Source organism: Giraffa tippelskirchi, chromosome 8, assembly GCF_054371585.1.
Source record: "Giraffa tippelskirchi isolate mGirTip1 chromosome 8, T2T-mGirTip1v1.2.pri, whole genome shotgun sequence".
Lineage (NCBI taxonomy): Eukaryota > Metazoa > Chordata > Mammalia > Artiodactyla > Giraffidae > Giraffa > Giraffa tippelskirchi.
In genome coordinates this window covers 160,003,237-160,024,701 of record NC_137282.1, presented here as the reverse complement: position 1 = coordinate 160,024,701, position 21,465 = coordinate 160,003,237, and the positions used below count along the sequence as shown (strand labels likewise).

Below are 21,465 nucleotides of genomic sequence, written 5' to 3'. Positions count from 1 at the left end.
TGCCAAAAACAGGTTAGATTTCTTATGGTCTCAAACGTTCAAGACAATTCAAAGCTTCCTTGAGGCTTCAGCGATGCGCTGTGAGCATGGAGGGAATCAGCCTCGTTCCAACCCACCTTCCCCTCTATGACCTGCTCCCCGCTCAATGAAAGGGACTCTGCTGTCCTCATACTTGATCTACACAGCTTTAGGTTTACCAAACACTTGAAAATACATGAACAGTTTTAAAGGCATTATTTACTCGTGTTTCTATTCTTTAAGAGAACTGTGCAAGAACTGTGCGACTCTAAGTCACGTGCTCCTTAGCTTTACAGCTGTTACTCACGAGCACCTGTAACGACACAAACCGACGACCAGAAGAGACTCGTGGTGACCTGACTTGTTTGTGTTCAGGACGCTGTATCCTCATTTTTTCCAAATGGGCTGTTTCAAGACAAAGCTCTCCTCCCATTTCACAGCTGAGGTTCCAGAGACTTGGGTCTCCAGGGTCACAGGTGTGAAGCACACCCTGGAACCCGCTGTGTTCCCACCGTCTCTGGCTGCCGCGGTCTGGAGCAGCCCCCACCTCTGCTCCCCAAAGGCCCCGGGGCGGGCAGGGCAGGTGACTGACACGCGGCACGGCCCCCGCGGCAACCCGAGCTCCACTCAGTTCCCCTCTAACATCCTGAGATGAAGCGGCAAGGCTACACCAGGAAGTTCACAGTGCTGAACCGAAACGGCCTCTACTTATTTGGAAGAGCACCCAGATCCCACACTTCAACCTTACGCTGGCCGTGACAATAATCTTCTGTTTTTAATGTCTTCTCCCAAGCAGACTGAACTTGAGCCTCCTTCTCCACACACCAAACTTCCACCTACCTGAATCCAGGAGCCAAGTGGTAACACTTCCTTTTCCCCAAGAGCACAGCTATGTGTAAGCATGGTATGAGCCCAACACCGAGGCTGGAGGCTCGGCGTGAGAGCAGCAAGTCAGGATGTGACTTGAGGGCATGACAACAGAGCCGTTTCTGATCCAACAGCCACTTACCACGGAGCATAAAACTTGATGAAGGTTATGCCTTCTGCAACGGTGTCATCGAAGTTACTCTCTGTCAATGCCAACACGGTGCCCTTAGGGGAGGGAAAAGCCACGACTCAAATACAGCAGATACGACAGTGTGGGTCAAGTTTGGGGATCCCGGAAATACAAGTCAGACATCTTTTAAAATGCTGTTATGTGTGCTCCAAGGCTACACACAAATACCCACACAACTCCTTTTTCACAAAAAAACAGCAACTAATCACAGGTCCCACGGTCCTGAGCCCAGGAGATGCCCTGCGGAGGGGGTGGGCCACACCCGGGTCTGCATCTCGCCGGCTTGGAGCCCCAAACACTGACCCAAGTCCAAACTGGCCAGCCTCCCTGAAGTCTGTACACACGTTGCTTTTCTCGCTGATTCTATTGCTCTTATCTGCGGATTCCTAAAGAGATTTTCTTCTCTAAGGACCTTAGAGAAGAAGCATAGGCACTGATGTGTTTTATAGGTAACAGGCTGCTTTCCGTCTTAAAATTCAAAGTTAATATGAAAACTCCTCAATCTGAACTCTGGAGAATTCAGGGCAAAGGGGCTGCGAGGCAGTCTGCTCTAAAGCGCTTCCATCTGGATGGTTCTTTACAGGATTGCATCTGCTCCTCCAAAAGTGGACCTGCCATCCTCACGTGGGAGTAAGAGCACGGGCGATGTGTCACATGACTGACGTACCAGGGCCACCCCCTCGAGTCCAGCACCAAGTCCCAGTTTCAGCGCCCGGGAGGCCGTCCGGACCCTGCCACCTTTATGTCCTGAGAGGTGACGCCACACTCCCCAAAAGATCCACTTAATGCTGGAAAAGGCTATTATCAATAGAAACCGTCTGGGCTTGATGAAAACATCACGTTGTGTTAGACTGGATCTGGGATGACCTTTACAACCACTGTCACGCACACTCCCCCTGACACGGGGTCCATAACTACAAAATCATTTGTTTACTTAAACCAAAACGTCAAAGTTTAACCAACATTCATGCAGTCCTCAGGCGCCGAGTTTCCCGCTAAGGGTGGGGGAGGCCCACAGCAGCCCCACACGGGGAAGATGGGGAGGCGGCCGCTGGTTTTCCAAGCGCGGACGCCTGGCCTCAGGGCATGGTGGCTGCAGCCAGTCACGACCCCCTGTGAACGCTGAGGCTGGAGGGTCCCTGGGGGGCGAGCAGGGTGACCCCCCCAGGACCGAGGTGCTCGGTCCCAGGGAAGAACCCCATGGGCCGTGTGGACTGAGTCAGCAACACGAGGATTCCATTTAGGAACTAAACTGACAACTAGGCCTTACAGTTCCTAGCTGAGCCAACACGATTCCGACTCCCCGAGTAATCTCATTCCCACCCCTGGATTTGGCTTCTACGTAAAGCTGCAGACGCGGGATCTGACTCATCTTGGGAGACAGACATCTGGCTGTGGCTTCAGATGTGCACACTGCCCTGTCACTGCGTCCACGGCCCCCACCCAGCCCCGAAAACGGGGCCCCTCCTCCCTCCCGCCCTGAGCTCGGTGCACCGTCCCCTGGATGCCCCAGTGCCCACCTGGCCTCTTGGGCCGGGCTCCCCACCACCCCAATGCGCTGCTGGAGCCGGACTCGCCTCGGCCGTGGGGGCCCAACGCCCCCCGTCTCCAGATACAACTCTGTCCCATCTCCTTCACACGGCTGCAGCCAGGCAGCTTTCAAGTGCACATCTGCTCCAAGCCCGCCACGGGCTCCCTACAGACCTAAGACCCTTGTGGGCTGACAAGACCCTCCCTGGCGCAGTGGCCTCCTCCTCCTGCCCCACACGGCGCCCTTGTCCTCCTCGCCCTAACCTCCTACAGGCTGACCCCCACCCACCCAGCGAGGCAGCCCCTCCAGCAAATACCCACTTGCCCCTCAGCTGTTCGTTGACACAAGGGCAGCGATGACTGAATCCAAGGGAAGAACGGTCCAGAAAAGTGGACATACATACTTTCAGGATTCTCTGACACCTGCTTCAAGGTTTTTTTTTTTTTTTTTTTTTTAAAGAGAAGCCCCTACGAGCATGTAAAAGCAGGTGATGATGCCGTGTTGAGAAGCAAACTGCGGGCTGTGCCCACGCTGCCCCTGGCGGGCACCCACCTGGTCAGCCGCGGGCTCAGTGGTCAGCGTTGGGGCCTCTGAGGGCTGGGCGGGCTCTGGGGCGGCCCGCCCCGCGCTCTGCAGCTGTGACTCCACGTACTCCCTCAACGAGTCCAGGTCCCGCTTGCCCTTGTACTGGTCCACCTGTCGGGGCACAGCCACACGTCAGCGCTGGGGGCCCTCCTCCTGCCCGCTCGAGACGTCTCCCTCTGGGGGCCCCAGCCAGTTGTGTCTGCTACTCAAACGTCGAGGCAAAGCATAAATGATCAACCAAAGCTCTGCTCTGGGCAGAGAGCTTGACAGGGCCTTCCTTCTGGGGAACTAAGGGTCACCAGGTCTGGGTACTGTCCATCGGCCAGGATGGAGCGGACGTTGACCCCTCTCAGAGGTCGGGACCAGAGCAGTGGAGCAGGACTGTGGATTCAGCTTGTTCTAAAGACAACCGGAGCCTGCAGGTGTTAACCCCTGATGGCTCCTCTGAACCGCCAGGTCTCACCAGGGAAGACCAAGAGCCTCTTGTCCCGTGACGTGTGTCCCTTTAAACCAGAGCCCGAACAACGTGTGCTGGCAGCTGTGCTGAGCTCAGTCGCTTAGTCGTGTCCGACTCTCTGTGACCCCATGGACTGCAGCCTGCCAGGCTCCTCTGTCCATGGGGTTTCTCCAGGCTAGAACACTGGAGTGGGTTACTGTGCCCTGTTAACCCACTCGACAGCTCAGCTGCAGTCAAGACACACCTCCTGTCTCAACACGGAGACCCGAAGACATACCTTTTTGCCATCTCGGAACCAGAGGAGCGTAGGGTAACCTCGGACCTGGTTTCCTGAGCAGAGTTCATAGTGCTGCGTGCAGTCCACCTAGAGACAAAGACCGCACGCCCAGTCAGTCTCCGGGGGCCTTCCTGATTAACCGTCTGTCGGACACTGAGCACTTTTTGCAGAAAGAAAACTACTCAAGTCCCCCTGGGCAGCGTCTCTGCAGCGTCTGCAGATTCTGGAGAGACCTTTCCCAACAGCCGCTCAGATGCCCCTGAGCGGAGGGGGAAGAGGAACGAGATGTACTTCCGAGACGCAACTTATTTTCCGTCACTTAAAAATGCCAGTTTTTAGGGAGCAATCGTTAACCCTGAGCAGGTTACCAGGTGGAAAAAGGGACCCTACCCTGACACCTGGAGAGGGGATGGCCTGCTGCTGGGGACAGAGACCCCCCGCCAGTCACAAAGCAAGCTCAGAAGTGTCTTCTCAGGTCTACAGCCAAACCACCCTCAACAGGCCCGATCTCGTCTGATCTCGAGAGCTAAGCAGGGTAGGGCCTACCTAGTACTTGGATGGGAAAAATGTCTTCTCAGATTCAAGCTTATCGTTTTAAGATCAAAGGGAAAAAAGTCATCAATTTTAAATAGGAGTATTTGGACTATAATAAAGACAAAACTGAAAAAAAAAAAGTCTAAGCCTTTCACAGGCAACAGTGAAGTATCCCTTTAACGACACACTAACTTGCGAGGCGTTTGCTCCGAGCCCAGGTCCGTGCGCAGCGCTTCACTGCCACCCGCGCGACCACTTTACACTCAGATCCCATCTTGGTTTTGCAAAGGGGCAGACGGGTGGAAAACTGCTTGAGGCGCTGGCCACGTCTGTCTGAATCTCAGGTTTGTGCTTTTGGCATCTCCCTGTGCTGGGCAGATCATCTTACTTACTGCTGGGCACACGGCACTGAGTGTGTCCACGAATCAGTCCCCGGCAAAGCCGAGGAGAGCGATGCAGGCAGGGATGTCTGGTGGGTGCTGGAGGACGGATGGGATTACAAGTGCTTGAAGGTCCAGAAGCTGCCCTAGATACTTCTAGAAAACCCAGTGGTTGGGCCCCACTTCCGGCTTCCCCACGTGAAGCAGCCAAGGATTCCGGGCGCAGGGTGAGCGGGCGGGGCTCACTTCGGGTGGGTCTTTTGTACCCAGTGTGGGCATGCAGCAACGCCCTTTAGGAACCAGCTCCCGGCTGAGACCCAGTGTGGATGGTCTCTGAGGGCGTCCAGTGAACATTCTTATGGCTCCGTCCCAGGTCTTGGCAGAAAGGCCTCTGGGGCTGCCAGTCCAGAACCGGCCACTGCTTCAAAATAAACCAAGGAGCCAGAGCCCAAATTTTAATCTCTAGAATGTTGGAAAGCCAGCACTCTCGAAACCAGCTTGCCATCTGTGAAGGTGAAATGAATTATCAAGTGGCACGCTAAATGGAATTAATAAATCAAGTTTGCGACTACACGCACAGAATGAATGATGGGCTACTCGGCTAATTAATCCAGCCAAAGGCAGTCTATTTCCAGTTTAATAGGGGCGCTCACTCACCTTGCCAATCTTGACAGTTTCGGAATGTTCAAGGCCCAGAGCCAGCTGCTCCCAGGTCGGAGCCAGAGCTTTGCAGTGACCACACCACGGGGCGAAGAACTTGATGAAGTGGTCTCCTTCAGGGGGAGAAGGGGGCGGAGAGTGACTCACAGCCACCCACACAGACAGAACGAGCGCGTCTCAGCTCCATCTTCCTGCAAAGCTCAGCTCAGGATGAACCTTTCAGCTGGTAAGAAGCGACCCCCCATCAAATACATCTCTATATGTGAGTTCATGACCATCCTTAGAAACGAATTTGTCACCTTTGAAGGACACCAGGGAACCAACTCATTATTTGGAAAACTGGCAATAAAGGGAAAGAAACGGGCACTTTATAGCCTGTCTTTCCTGAGATGGACCGCACTCTGGGTAAGAAACGGGCACTTCATAGCCTGTCTCTGAGATGGACCGCACTCTGGGTAAGAAACGGGCACTTCATAGCCTGTCTCTGAGATGGACCACACTCTGGTAAGAAATGGGCACTTCATAGCCTGTCTCTCCTGAGATGGACCGAACTCTGGGTAACGGAGTGATCAACAAGGGCCAGTTACCTCTTGCTGAAACAAATAAAGACGGGCGCTATCGTTTCAGCAGTGGTGTTGGCTGGCATCTCTGGTGAATTTACGGATCTGGGCAGTGATGAGCGAGGCTGCTGACATCAGAGAGAGACTGCCCAGCCATGCAGTCACACTCACACCCCTCAAAACGTCAAAGTGAAATGGCCCTAGATCCAACTGCCAGCTCACAGGGAAGAGGGACACGAGGGCACGTGGACAGGGAAGCTGTGCTCCACACCCTGGGAACACAGGTCCCCACTGCGGGGAACGTGCAGGTCAGATAGTCTGTGTGCTCGGCAAACAGAAGGGAAGGGAGAGAAATGCTGAGGAAACACAGAGACTCAGAGAGACTTAGGAGAGATACATTAAAAAAGGAGAGAGAGAGAGACACCAGACTAAACTACTGTGCTGGAGAGCACACACGGGTGATGAGACCGGAAAGAAAGGCTGCGGCTCTTCAGGGGAGAGAAGGAAGCGGGCAGGAGAGGAGCCAGGACTTGAGCTGGACAGTGGTTCCAGGGTGACCGCTTTATGACCATTCACTGCCCCTACACTGCTTGCTGTATCCGGGTTTTCTTTCACAATAAAACAAGATTAAAAAAAAAACAAAACCAAAAACTGAGCATCACTCTCCTGGCTGGAGGTGAACCACATCGTGGCTGACACTGAAGACTTTCATCTGAGCTCTCAGACCTCGATCAGCCTAGGGCAAAAAAAGGGTGTCAGGCTGTGAGCAGGCCGTCAGGCTGCAGGCAGCAAGAAGAGACCAGTGGCCCTGCCACGGGGCCCAGGCTCAAGTCGGGCTTGCCGTGGCGATGCTCACGGGGCATCTGGTCAGCGCAGCAGTGAGGCGTCTGAAGGCCGTGGGAGGAAACTTGCTTCGACACTCAATATTTCCTATCAACTATACCTTAGTTCTTTAAAGTAAAACAAAAATGAAATATATATATATATACACGTTAGCAGCTGGTCTGCAAGGCTGGAACCATGTCTCCCCAGATAGGCACGTCCTGGAGATAGGCGCGTCCTGGAGACAGGCACGTCACCGCCCTGAGCTGCGAAGCGGACACAGTGGGTCCAGGACGTCCCGACGCCTCAAGGGGAGTGGGGTCAGGGCGGGTGGGACACTGCTTTCCCAGCAGACCCACAGGCCAGCGGCTGCGGACTCAGCCCCTCGGCCGGTGAGCCACTCAGGCTGGGCTTTGGGCAGTTCTGCTAACACGTCCTGCGGGGAGTCCAAGCCCGACTCAAAGTGACTCCTAGAGGACCCAGAGCATCAGTACCAATAATGACCTTTAATTAAAAATGGAACGTGGCTGCAGGCATCACAAGTGATCCCAGCCTTGGAGGGGGTGGGTTTTCACTCCCAGCAGGCAGGATCCACAAGGCCAGACAATTTTAAGCCCTTTTTCAGAACGGTCCTGTCTCAGCCACACGGAGGATCTCTCTCCACGGCAGCATCTGAGAGCGGAGGTCAGCCTGGCGGCTGGATTCATGTTCAAGCCTTTCACTGCTGAGCCGACACTTCTGAACGTGTGAAGAGAAGTCTTACGCACATTTTAACTTCAGAAACTGTACTAGGGTCACTCTGACATTTAGGAGACTAAGATGCAGTATCAAAAAAGTATTTTAAGGGTAAAGAACACCTATCCTGATTTGTGTGTTGTAATGGTCCCAACTAAATTCTCCTTTAAACAGGTGCAAGAAACCTTTGTTTCTGCCTCAGGTCAGTAAGCACATGATTAAGACTAACAGAAACAAACGTTTCATCATCCAAGGGCGCCCGGTCCAGCCTGTGCACAAATTAGGGTAAGCGCACCTAGTTCCGACATGTACGCTTCGCACACCCGAGGCTTCAACACGGCACCAGAACCGGCCTCGCCATCGGATGGAGACGTGTCATCTCCGAGAGGAAGAGCGCCAGGCACTGGTGCCGGCAGGGCAGCATGAGAGAAGCCCTGGACGAACACCCATGCCTCCGAGCCCTCGAGTGGGGAGAGCAGCAGCCCGGGCCACGTGGGAGGTCGGCCAGGAGGGGGGCGGCCTCGCCCCCAGGCACACCCGCCTACCTTGCGCCACGTGCAGCTCGAAGTTGCCAGCCGAGAGCTCGTACAGGCCCTGCTTGAGCTCAGGGGTGCGGGGCGGCTCCACCGCGGGCTCTGGAGTCTGATGGGGGAGACGGAACAAGAGTCACCGTGGGTGCGTGTCGAGGCCCCGTGGAGCCCATCACGGCTTCTGCCTGCAACGTTCTGCGCTCTCTTCCCTCCCCCAGCCACCTCCAGCCTCCCAGGGATGCTGCTGTGTTGAGGGGCACCCCAGGCAGGAAGCAAGTTAATCAGGGCAAGAGGCCCCTTGGCAAGTGCTGTAGGACTGATGCTCCAGGGCAACCAGGTGACAACCAGCACCCCTCTCCAAACCTGTCCTTTGCTGCCCTCAAACCCAACCCAACAGAGCAAAGTGAAGCATGGGCTGCCCCAAACCAGCACCCTTTTGGGTTCTTGGAGAGGAGACCTGAGAGACACAGAGGGGACAAAACAGACAGTAGGCGGACCCGGCCACCCTTTATTCACAGCAACAGTAGGAAAATCAGGGAAGGAAGGTGAAACTCTTAAGAGCTGATAAAGAAAAAAGGTGACAAGAGGGAAAATTTGGACGGATGAAAGGCTGGAGAGAAAAACCACAGGGCAAACAAGGGCTGCACTTTTAAGAATGTAATTCACCAGACTAAGTTTGGGACAGAAACAGTGAGGGGACAAGAAGTGGTTTTTAAAAAGGCGCTTCTCCAGTACCTGAGCAGACACCAGTGTGACAACTACTAACCACCAAACCACACCATTCCAGATGTCTCCATTTTCTTTTCGGCCAGCACATCTGTGGTCTCCAACCAGAGGTAAAGGATGATCACTGAGACATCACTGTCCTACAGACACGTGGGTGTCTATTATTCAGTTTTTATCTAGGGGTTCCTATTTCTGTTAAAATGAATATCCAAGTTAAGTCATTAGAAGCTTTCAAAATGCTGAGAGCTCGAAGCGGGGCAGAGTTGTAACTGTAAAGCACCATGATGTTTTCTACTTCCGCCTCACTGACAATGCTAAAGCCTCTGACTGTGTGGATCACAACGAACTTCTTAAAGAGATGGGAGTATCAGACCACCTTACTGGCCTCCTGAGAAATCTGTATGCAGGTCAAGAAGCAACAGTTAGAACCAGATGTGAACAACAGACTGGTTCCAAATTGGGAAAGGAGTATGTCAAGGCTGTATATTGTCACCCTGCTTATTGAACTTACATGCAGAGTACACCAGGAGAAATGCTGGGCTGGATGAAGTACAAGCCGGAAATCAAGGTTGCCAGAAGAAATATCAATAACCTCAGATACGCAAATGACAACACCCTTATGGCAGAAAGCAGAGGAACTAAAGAGCCTCTTGATAAAGGTGAAAGAGGAGAGTGAAAAAGCTGGCTTAAAACTCAACATTCAAAAAACCAAGAACATGGCATCTGGTCCCATCACTTCATAGAAAATAGATGGGGAAACAGTGACAGACTTTATTTTCTTGGGCTCCAAAATCACTGCAAATGACAACTGCAGCCAGAAAATTAAAAGATGCTTGCAGTTTGGAAGCAAAGCTTTGACAAACCTAGACAGCATATTAAAAAGCAGAGACATCACTTTGCTGACAAGTCTGTATAGTCAAAACTATGGTTTTCCCAGTAGTCACGTATGGATGTGCGAGTTGGACCATAAAAAAGGCTGAGCACCGAAGAATTGATGCTTCTGAACTGTTGGAGAAGACTCTTGAGAGTTCCTTGGACTCCAAGGAGATCTAACCAGTCAATCCTAAAGGAAATCAGTCCTGAATATTCATTGGAATGACTGATGCTGAAGCTCCAATACTATGGCCCCCTGGTGCAAAGAGATGACTCATTAGAAAAGACCCTGACATTGGGAAAGACTGAAGGCAGGAGGAGAAAAGGACAACAGATGACGAGATGGTTGGATGGCATCACTGACTCAAAGGATAGGAGTTTGAGCAAGCTCTGGGAGTTGGTGAAGGACAGGGAAGTCTGGCGAGCTGCAGTTCATTGGGATGCAAAGAATCGGACACGACTGAGCGACTGAACAGCAGCAATATGAAGCTTTCTGCTGCTAGCTTGACTTTCATGCTACATTTGTGTTAAGTGCTAAGAACCCACACAGAAGGATGTCTGAGAGTGATGGCTAAGGGACAGGGAGTTCCAACAAAGTGAAAGAGAAGACTGGATGTCGCCGTGTGTAAGATGTTCAAAGGGCCTGCGGTGGCAAAACGCCTGTTTGTGGCACCAAAGGAGCACGTCTCTGGTCCTTGCTCTGCAGCAGGTAAAGATAGATGATCATTATAGGAACTTCACAGTGTATCACAGAATGGGTACCGTGCTCAAACTGGGGACAACGCTGGCTTAGAATCTTAAGAAAGCAACCTGGGGCTTCCCTGGAGGTCCAGTCGTCAAGAATCCGCCTGCCAACGCAGGAAACACGGGTTTGATCTCTGGTCTGGGAGGATCTCACATGCAGAGGAGCAACTAAGCCTATGAGCCACAAGTACTGAAGTGTGTGCTCTAGAGCCATGTTCCGCAACATGAGAAGTTCCCGCAGTGAGAAGCCTGTGCCTCAAAACTAGAGAGAACCCCCCCTCGCCTCAACCAGAGATGAGCCCGCACAGCAGTGAAGACCCAAAACAGCAAAAATAGACATTTTTTAAAAATGAAAAGCAACTCGACACTACTCAACAGGAGCTCTAAAAGTGGTCTGGCTTTTTTATTTTTTGCCTTGCAATGTTATGTTTGGATCTATATTCTAAAAAGTCACTCCAAAGTAGAGGAAAAAGTCCTTTACAAAGATAAAAATATTCCTTATTATAGCGTTTCTGATGATGGAAAAATTATCAACAACCTAAATATCCAATGACAGAAAAGAGCTGAATTTTGGCATATTCACAAGATAAAATATGATCACTGTAAAGATGATTCAACTATATAAAAAGATCATTAATGAAATGAACCATGTCTATGTGATGATGACTACCTAAGGAAAAAAATACAGAAGGAAACATGGAAATATAAAAATTGGAGTAGAAGGTAAGAAATGGCAGTTTTTCCTTGACTTTAATATATTACCATAATAATACGATGGAAAACCCTAAACTTATGCTATTTAAATAGGAAAACGTATATAATAAGTTATTTAGGTGTAAATACAGAAGTTTCCCTAGTGGCTCAGATGGCAAAAAATCTGCCTGCAATGCAGGAGACTCAGGTTCAATCCCTGGGTTGGGAAGATCCCCTGGAGAGGAAATGGCAACCCACTCCAGTATTCTTGCCTGGAGAATTCCAGGGACAGAGGCGGGCTATGGTCCACGAAGTTGCAAAGAGTCGGACACGACTGAGAGACCAAGACTTTCACATAAGTTTTTTAAAAAAAGCTTTCACCTAAAATATAAAGCAAAATTCCTATTGAGAAGAATTTCGTTTTGTAACATTAAATCTGAATACTTAAATTTTTCTGTAATAAGCCACCCTAGCATCATCTCCAGCAATTACCTGAAATGCCCATGGCTCTGAGATGCCAAGATATGGCAGGGAGGTGACTGAGGTCCAGGTGGGGTCCATGTGGCCATGGCCCTGGGAGAGGCCCGAGGTGGGCAACGCTGAGCCTCGGCCTGGCCACACTGTCCCCAGCCCCGGCCCGTGCGCTGGGCTCCACCCCCAAAGGGACATCGGCTTGTGAGATGACGGCTTTCTGCCATCCTGACCCTGGCTGATGGCCTTCTGAATACAAGTCATCACAGAAGTCTGGCTTTTTGGTGAAAAACCTACTTTAAATGTTTTTGGAGACTATGAACTCTCCTTTAAAATTGGCTTCCACCCCCCTCCAGAGAACACCAAAAAAACAAACAAAAAAAACAACTTCAAGTTTAAATCTATGTGAAAGTTACACCTGCTGGTCCAGCTTTCTTGTTGACAAAGAGGCAAATTTACTCCGAGGGGTTTGTGGTTTCCCTGTTACCTAAAATTAAACACAGCTCCGGTCAACACGTACTCAACACTGTACGCCGGCGGTCTTCAGCACGCAGTGCTGGGTGGTGGTGCTCAGTCGTGTCTGACTCTGTGCAACCCCAAGTCTGTACGACCCCATGGACTGTGGCCCGCCATGCTCCTCTGTCCATGGATTTCCCAGGCAAGAGTCCTGGGGTGGGTTGCCATTTCCTTTTCCAGGGTATTGTCCCAACCCAAAGATCAAACCCACATCTCTTTCATTGCGAGCTGGGTTCTCTACCACTGAACCACCAGGGAAGCCCTGAGCCTTTTAAAAAAAAACGTGAGATAAAAGCAGCACTTGGGAAGCAGCTGGGTTTCTGATCGGCTTTGACCTCCACACAGAATGTAGGGGAGAGGTGAAGGACCACAGGCACTCCCTGGAAGGGGACAGCAGAAGACCCCTGCCACTGCCCAGACAAGCTCCAGGTCAGGGGACGCTCACCTGATGCAAGACCACAGATGGAGTCAGGCGCTGAAATGGAAACTACGTGCAAAGACCTCAGACACTCTTAGTGCCTCATCAGAAACGCATGCATGGGCACACTGGCCACCTTTCTGCTCCCGTCAAGGTCCAGCTCGGCCTCTGCAGGCCTGGGCCCTCAGCATTCACCGGAAAGTGCCACGCACGAAGGGACACTTCGTGGAGGGCTCACGGTCATCACGATTTATGACAAGGTGAAGACTCTATCGTCAACTGGAGGACTGAGGATTACAGATTTTTCTCAGGAGCACTCTACACATAACTATCTCTTTAAAAAACATCTCAGTAACACAACACTGTAAGTCACTACACTACAGTTAAAAAAAAAAAGACCTTAGAAATCATAGTTTCCACAATTATACACTCAGAGTAGGAGGTGGTGGCCATTAAGCACAGAGAGCTCAAGGTACGCAGTTCTCTCATCAGCAACGCCAGCAGGGCCGTGGGGCTGAGAAGCAAAGGAGGGATTCACACTGGGGTATGGCCCGAGGGAGTGGGGGGAGCAGGAGGTTGGGGAGGGGGAGCTGGACTGGACTCCCCCAGGAGGCCGCGAGTCCGTCTCTGGTGCTGAGGAATTAGCGTGGTTTCAATGAGACAGGAGACAGGAGTGGAGGGTGTGTTACAAAGCAGTCAGTGCGTTTCTGTGGGCTACATTCTGAAATATTTTACCGACGACACTGACTGCGCCAAACAAGGGAAGACCGGAAGACCCAACTGTCAGCACTGCTGCGGCCGGCGGTGGACACAAGGACCGTCTCCACTACACTCTGCCCACCATTCATGAGACTCTTCTTCCTACTTCCATGCATGTTTGGGCACTTCCTTAATAAAAAGTTTCTAAAACGTCATCTTTTCCCACTAAGGTACTCAGAGACTGAGTCAAACTCGTAGACAGAGTATAGGGTGACGGGTGCAGGGCCAGGGAGGCAGCACTCAACGTGAACAAGGTTTCTGCTTGTTGTCTATCCGCTGAGGCGTGTCCGACTCTGTGACCCCGTGGACTGCAGCCCGCCAGGTTCCTCTGTCCACGGGAGTCTCCAGGCAACAATACTGGAGTGGGTTGTCATTCCCTCCTCCAGGAGGTCTTCCCAACCCAGGGATCAAACCCGGGTCTCCTGCTTGGCAGGCGGGTTCTTTACCATTGAGTCACCCGGGAAGCCTGAGTTTCCGCTTGGGAAGATGGAAAATTTCTGTGGGTGGATGGTTGCATCGCATTATGAATGTATTTTAATACCACTGACTTGTACACTGGAAAATAGTTAAGAGGATAAATTTTATAGCATATTTTATCAGAATTTTTAAAAATAGCAAAAAAAAAAAAAAAAGTGAATCTTTACCTACAATATCACTGAGTTCTAAAAAGCTGCCTTAAGATGGTACCTATTCTAGCCTCTTTACTACCCCGCAAACGCAGGAAGAAAGTGGGGTGGCTGTGTGTGCACTCACGGGGGGCTCCTCGTTCAGCGTCTGCAGCATCCAGTTTTCCAGGGTCTGGAAATCCCGGGGACCCTGGTACTTCACAGCTTCTTGGCCAGGTTTAAAGAACTTCAAGCTGAAAGAGTAACAGAGGATTAGACGGAGTAGATTTTAAAGCACTTCAAACTGCTCCGAGCAAAGAATAAACTCATTTAGTGAAGCAATCATAAAAACGGGGTGTTGGCAGGCTGCATCCAACTCACTCCTGCCCCTCTCTGATAACGCTTGGGGAAAAAAAAAGAAAAGCAATGTTTGAGGAGGTGACATATTCACTTAATCCTCAATTTTTAAGTTTCTCCTGTTCTTCTTGAAAAACAAAACCAAGGTGGACATGTCAGGCCGAGCCCCCGGCTCCGAGGTTCAGGAGTAAGAATTCCCCAGCTCCCCCTGCCGGGTACTCGTCGTCCTTTCCCGGCTTCAGTAGTTTCCATGTGCTGCATTTTGAAGAACAATCTAGAATTGTCATGGAAACCGCACTGTGCGGCAGTAAATGTATCTCCAGGCTATTTCCTGTCAGCATTCAATCTTCACTAGGCATGAATATCCAGCTACAGTGAGAGTTCAAGTTTCCAACTTTAAGCACAACCCTGACTTTGGTTGATAACGGCCTGATCACTTGTCCCCAGAGTAGGAATCCTTTCTATTTTCCACATGTACGAGCCTCTGAAGGTATCTGCAGATGGAGCACGGAGTTCTGCCTTTGGAGGGGAGCAGAGATATCACCTGGCTCAGTGGTGAAGAATTTGAGTGCCAATTCAAGAGACGCAGGTTTAATCCCTGGGTCGAGAAGATCCCCTGGAGAAGGAAATGGCAACCCACTCCAGTATTCTTGCCTGGGAAATCCCATGGACAGAGGTGCCTGGTGGGCTACAGTCCATGGGGTCGCAAAGAGTCAGGCGTGACTGAGCGACTAAACAACAAAAGACATCATCAGAGACGGAGATGAACACGTCCAAACCCTGGGTCACTGCCTGGGTGACGGGACAACATGCTCCGGATGAAACGTAATAGAAGGAGTCAAGGGATAAAGGAAGGGGAGGGAATAATTCTTCTGTTGACAGAATTAACAGACAGTGTCAAGGATGGAAGGGGAAATATGGCTACTAAAATGTAGCTACTGAAAACAGAGAAACACAGACTAGCATTTTGGGGCAAGCCTACCCATCTAAACACCCACTAATGCTTCCTGGCACGTATGTGGATTTTGTTAGGAGATGCCCAGGGTGCAGCATCAGAATATAAGAAGTTAAGATATGCAGATATCAGAACTGTGCGTTTGGATAGCTAACCCCACAAAGGTCTTAAAATGAAGCTTCACACCCAATGAGAAAACCAACACATTGGCTGCAGAAAGCATTCTAGTGAGAATGGGCTTACCGGCTTCACCCAGAAGCTCAGATCCTGTGACAGCTAGGGGACACCTCAATGTGACTCCAGTCAAGAGTGTCTCTCTCCTTCCCTGGCAGCTCATACTTTTATAACCACGACACAAAACCACAATCTAACTAGACTTGGCCAGTGTGTCCCTTCCTTCATGAAGTTTAACATTTCAAGCGACTCCAAACCTGCCCTCACGCCCGTGAGCACCTGCACCCACCACCTGGAGATGTTCTGGAAACGTGCACTGTGCCCAGAGGACCGGGCGGCCCCCGTCCTCCACTCCCTCCTCTCATCCCGGCGCCCCCCTCCAACAAAGTGCTTCAGGATGGAAACGAGTGGCCCCTCAAAGCGTCAGAGAGAACCAGGCGTTGCTGAACCCGCCTCTCATTTCTCTGCTAAGGGTAAACGCAGCAGAGCCTAATCTGTTCCTTTTTCCTCATTCGGTATACACTGATTGAAGCTAAACTGATTTTTAAAAATCTCTTTCTGCTGTTGGATTAAAAACCTTTCTAAGCTGCCCGAGTCTGAGATTCTGGTGAAGTTCACGGACCCTAGGGAGAGACAAGCTTCCTTGGTGGGGCATCTGACTTCATTTTCACTGTGGATGGAGAGGCAGGCAGAGGGGGAGGGCAGGCCACTGGGTTTAAGCCCCAAGGACAGCCCCAAACTGTTCTGCTGCTACTAAACCTCCAACATGGGCACTTGTTTTCCTGGTGAACTGTGCCTCTTTCAAGGAGACTGCAGGGGAGACAATCCCCATTAACAGGTCTCTCTGGAAAACAGCAAGACGAAGTCCTACTACCATAGACGGGATGGTGTTATGGGGTGAATGACAGAAGATCTGCCGGAAGTCCTAACCCATGCTACCACAGAATGTGACCTGAATTAGAAACAGGATTTGCATGGAGGCAATGAAGTTAAAATGTGGTCATTAGGGCGGGACCTAAGCCAACATGGGGTTTCCCTGACAGCTCAGTTGGTAAAGAATCTACCTGCAATGCTGGAGACCTGGGTTCCATCCCTGGGTTGGGAAGATCCCCTGGAGAAGGGATAGGCTACCCACTCCAGTGTTCTGGCCTGGAGAATTCCATGGACTATATAGTCCATGGGGTCGCCCCGAGTCGGACACGACTGAGCAAATTTCACTTTCTTTCTTTCTAAGCCAATATGACTGGTAACTGTATAAAAAGGGGAATTTAGACAGAGAGACGGGCACACAGGAGAAGGCTGTGTTGAGGAGGACTGGGGTGATGCTTATACAAGTCAAGGAACATCAAAGATTGCCAGAGCCAGGAAGAGGCAAAGGAGGATCCCCGAGGAGTTTCAGAGCCTTGATTTCTGGCTTCTGGCCCTCGGGACTGTGAGACAGTGCCTTTCTGTTCTTTTCCGGGCACTTTCCATGCAGCCTCTCAGGTTTGAAGATCAGCTCGGGTCTCATCCAGGATCGACTTCATTCATCAGTTTGAACAAACATGTTGGGACCTGCCTAACCCCTTCCCCAGTCTTTTGGAAATGGCATCTTCCCCTTTTTGAAAACATGCCCTTCACCCCAATATTGAATGCGGAGTCCGGAAGGGGCTGCTATCTTCTGACAAGATCCTGCCTCTCTGGCCACGAGGTCTGTTTCTGGAATGAATATTACACCCAAGGTGGGCCAATCAGCGATGGGCCTAAGCCCACCATGGCAACGGAGCAATGCAGAGCTGGCAAGTCAAGTTACCCTGAGCAGGGCGCAGTGAGACAGGCCTCCAGACGCACGGAGCAGTGCCTCGAAGCTCCCACAGCCTGCAGACTAAGCCAGCTTCATCAAGCCCCTCTTTTGTTCATTTAGCCAATTTCAATTTGTTCTTAAAAACTATTTTAACTGCCAAGGAAATAGTCTCACTTGTCAGAATGACTGCACTTTCTTTCCAACAAAAATGGCCCTTGTGCTGGTCACGTGGGAAATAACTCTAGAAAAGAGACTGTGAAGAATTAACAGCATGACTGGGCTTCCCTGAGGGTCTAGGGGTCAAGACTCAGCCTTGCAATAATGCAAAAGACACCAGTTCCATCCCTGGTCCAGGAGGATCCCACATGCCTTGGTGTAAATAAGCCAGTGTGCCACAACTACTGAGCCTGGACTCTATACAGTCTAGAGCTGCAACTATTGAAGCCCGGACGTCTAGAGCCTGTGCTCTGCAAAGAGAGAAAAGCCTGTGCACTGCCACAAAGACCCAGAGTAGTCAAAAACAAATCTTACCAAAAAAAAAAAAAAATTAACAGAGTGACCAAAAATTCCTGACAGTGGGTGTTGATTGTGTAAACGTACATGGGAACATCAGATGTGACAAGACCTCATGGAGAACAATACCATTTTTGTCTGGTAGACACGTTCTTAATTATATAAAAAGGAAAACTCAGCTAATTGAAGGCTTTTTCCAAACAAAGTACAAAAAAGCATCTACTACACAGCGTACGTATATATAACCTTCCCTAACAACAGGGGCTGCCGGCTCCAAGTTGGCATCGCCTCACTTCTCACAACTACAAAGAAGTTGTCAAAAATTTAATTTGGACTTTGTTTGGCCTGTGGAGGTTGGCAGAAAACCAACCAAGACCTGGAGGATGCAGGGCGCGCGCTCATCACTCACTCGGGCAGCCGCGCGCCCCTGTCACTCACGTGGGGTACCCGCGCACCTGTCACTCACATGGGGCACCCGCGCGCCCATCAACTCACGTGGGGTACCCGCGCACGCCCTGGGCAGAGCACACCTCCGAGTCGGCCGTGCAGTCCACCTTGGCCACGTACACCTTGGCGTCCTCCATGCTGTTGTACTTGTCTCCCAGGTCGTTCCAGGTTGGCTGCAGCCGCTGGCAGTGTCCACACCTGTAACAAAGGGACAGTAGGAAACATGCTGAGCGCGGGGGCGGAGGGGGCCCAGCCCAGCTCCTCAGCCATCTCCTAGGGTAGTGGGGTGCTCCGATCCCACCCTTGTTCACCCCGCAGTGGAGATGGAGCCGACCAGCCCACCGTGGCGGCGGAACCTCCTGAGAGTCCCAGCAACGTTCTCAGCGAGGCGTGGCACCCGATGCCTCTCGACTTGGCCCCTGCTGACCTCCCAGCTGACCTCTATCCACCTGCCTTGCTTCCTGGGCTGCCCCCACTGCTGGGCCCTGCTGGACACACTTCCAGGTTCACGCAAGCGCCCTATTTGGCCTGGCCCTAGGTGTGAGCACGCCCTCCTCTGACCCTTCCTAAGCCCACATGGCCAGTCCCTACTTGTTCGGCTTGGGTGTCACTTCCTCCAGGAAGTCAGCCCAGACTCCCAAGCTGGCTGGTGTCCACTCTCTTCTCCCCCTTGTCGGGAGAGCCTCCTGGCTCCGCCTTGGTGGCAGCAGCTCTGCCCTTCTCGCTGCCACTGTCCCTTTAGGGTCAGGTCTCCTCTACCATGTAACCCGCTCTCTCCAAACACAACCCAGCCTCAGAATGACATCAGTTCTGCATTCTTGCCAGTGAGAAGCTTAAAAAAAAAAAAGCTTGCAGCCACCCAAAACTTCTAAATGTGACACGCTCAAATGGACACTTACAATATTCACTATAAGAATTTAACGACATAAGTATTTTAAAATCATCTATCATTTAAAATAATATGCTAACTTAAAATGATTAATTGCTTCTACTTGTCCCATTTCTTGACAGCATCAGTCTCTTCCCCATCGCTATCTTTTTGAGTCATATGGCTGATCACCGTCTTTAACTATCAGCTGCTCACAGGGCCATACTTAATACTGTATCACCGACACTGAAAGCGATCTCAGACTCCAGGCTACTCTTTCAGCATTAGAGCACATGGTCTGTTCCCCTTCTCCTGGTGAGTGTGTACCCATGATCTCCACTGTGGAACTCCTTGCTGTAGTGCTTTTTAGAGTGCTGTCAGAACACCCCCACGCTTCTGAGTTCATCCTCAAAGCAGTTTCTCCATAAAATCAGTGTTAAATCCCCTTGCTTCTTTTCTTTTCTGACAGCTGACCTCACCAGGAAGCATCTAAAGGTAGCACTAGAAGAGCTTGCTTCAAGCGAACCTGTTTTCCCTAAGCAACACCTTCTAGACCAGAGAGAGAATCCTGCTTTGTAAGAGATTAAAATACAATATGAATCCCTCTTTTCTGGAAGGTAAATGTGAGGGAAAACCACCGTCAGATTTAAGCAGATGTGGTACAAGTGCCAAGACGACACACATCTTCCTTTCACAACTGGACGCTCCACCTCGACACGCACCAAGTGCTTAGCCGTTTCCCAGCAATGGTTCCATGGGTGCCTCACAGTCGGCACTGGTTTTGGACCCTGGGGCTATAGCACAAAAACTCTGGGACTGCAGCTGCATTGAGGCAGTTTGTGGTCAGTAACTGAGCAAAGCCACCTGGTCCTTTCGAGGCGACGGCCCCCACCGTGACCTCATAGTCACCAGATTCAATGTGACCCGAAAACTGGCCATACAGAAGCTATGACCTGACGCTGGCACACCATTCCCTACAGGACAGCCCTGCCTCTGCTAGGTTCAGAGCAAACACACACAGATCAATGCTACCACTGGCTCCTGCCCCCAAATCCCACGTGGGCGCTCAGCATTCCAGAGTCTGCAATGGACAGGGACGCGGGGCAGCCCAGTGTATCCCAGCTGAATTCCCGTCTGCTCTTAAAGTCTGCTAAATGCTGTCACAGAAACCCACACATCTCTGTTTAAATGTTTCCTAGTAGACTATCAGAAAGCAAACAAAAACTTTTAAAGTTACTTTTTCTGGGAGCATCCACCTAAAAATCTATAAGGCACACACAATGAAACAGGAATGTACTAGTCCTCTCCCTCACTCAGGCCAGGACTAGCGGGTGAGCATCACAGAGACTCCAAAACCAAAACTCCATTGGCACTGTGGGGACCTACGAGGTCTACATGTCCGTCTTTCTTTTAAAAAATAAAGAAAAAGAAAAACCCCACGGGCAGATTGATTCCACAGAAACAGACTTCAGTTAAGTAGTGTGTTTAACTGCAACAGCTACTCTGAGAGCACCCTCCACAAAGAAACTGTTCATAGCCATTACATTTCTATACCACTGGGTTCTAAAAACGCAAATCCTTTGGTTCTTGAAAGACAAGGTATCCCATAAATACAGTTAATAAGTGACAGGTCTGAGACAGACCAAAAGCGTCGTTGTAACTCCAAAGGAACTGAAATGCAATAATAACCTGAATATGGGGGGGGAAGTTCCCTCCAACTTCTGCCGGCACATTTTCTGAACAGGCGGCTTTCCTTGGGCATCTTCTTCCTAATCCTTTTTGCATCCCTTCCCCACATCTCAAGGAGACTCTTGGCTCTGAGCAAGAATGCCAAATTCTGCAGTGAAGCTTGAAAAGGCCTTGGGTCCTAGACCGGCTGGCTGCGCCGCCCACAGAGGACCCCCCTCAGCGGGCATCTAGGCCCAAGGAGAAGGCACTCGGTCCCTTTGCTCGTGTCAAGGACCGGAACTCTCCCTCGGACGACTGGCAGAGCACGGGTCTCGGGTTGACCCCGAGGCTCACAGCGAAGCCCCCATCCGGGAACCACGGCGGGGGGTGGGGCGGGAGCTGTCTGTGCCTTTTCCCACCTCACACTTCCAGATAGCCAGGCCCCAAGAAAGCGGAGGGGAGTGCGCGCCCGAGGACAGCTTGGGTCGGGGGCCAGTGGGTCCTGTCATCTGGAGCACAGCTCGCCACGGCTCCGGAGCTGCGGAGGGCCCCCCAGCCTCCGCACGGCACCTCGATTCTCGGGGGAAGAGTGGGAACCCTCTAATGACCGGACCACCTGCTCCCACCTCGCGAACGCAGAGCCTAGGAGTCCCTGCGTTTCAATTAAACCCCCAGGCCAGGGTCCGCCCTACGGCGGGCGCACAGGACAGGAAGTCCACGTGTACACGCCAGACCTCGGGTGTCCCGCG

General features: G+C 51.3%; 2 protein-coding genes across 3 annotated transcripts in view; one reads left to right on the top strand and one right to left on the bottom strand.

The window, feature by feature from the left end:
- The window catches only part of BMP6 (bone morphogenetic protein 6), a 162,164-nt gene extending 142,894 nt beyond the window's left edge, over positions 1–19,270 (top strand). Inside the window, exon 8 of the mRNA XM_081523664.1 lies at positions 19,192–19,270. The gene's annotated coding sequence lies outside the window, so the exon portion shown is untranslated. The remainder of the gene's footprint in view (positions 1–19,191) is intronic.
- Positions 1–21,465, bottom strand: part of TXNDC5 (thioredoxin domain containing 5) — an 86,869-nt gene that overhangs the window by 3,130 nt on the left and 62,274 nt on the right. For both annotated transcript variants that reach the window (XM_081523669.1, XM_081523668.1), the window contains exons 2-8: positions 18,229–18,378; positions 14,100–14,205; positions 8,162–8,258; positions 5,497–5,612; positions 3,926–4,012; positions 3,159–3,302; positions 1,028–1,110 (exon numbers count right to left, since the gene is read on the bottom strand). In XM_081523669.1, coding sequence (XP_081379795.1) covers positions 1,028–1,110; positions 3,159–3,302; positions 3,926–4,012; positions 5,497–5,612; positions 8,162–8,258; positions 14,100–14,205; positions 18,229–18,317 — 722 coding nt within the window. In that variant the 5' untranslated portion in view covers positions 18,318–18,378. The remainder of the gene's footprint in view (positions 1–1,027; positions 1,111–3,158; positions 3,303–3,925; positions 4,013–5,496; positions 5,613–8,161; positions 8,259–14,099; positions 14,206–18,228; positions 18,379–21,465) is intronic.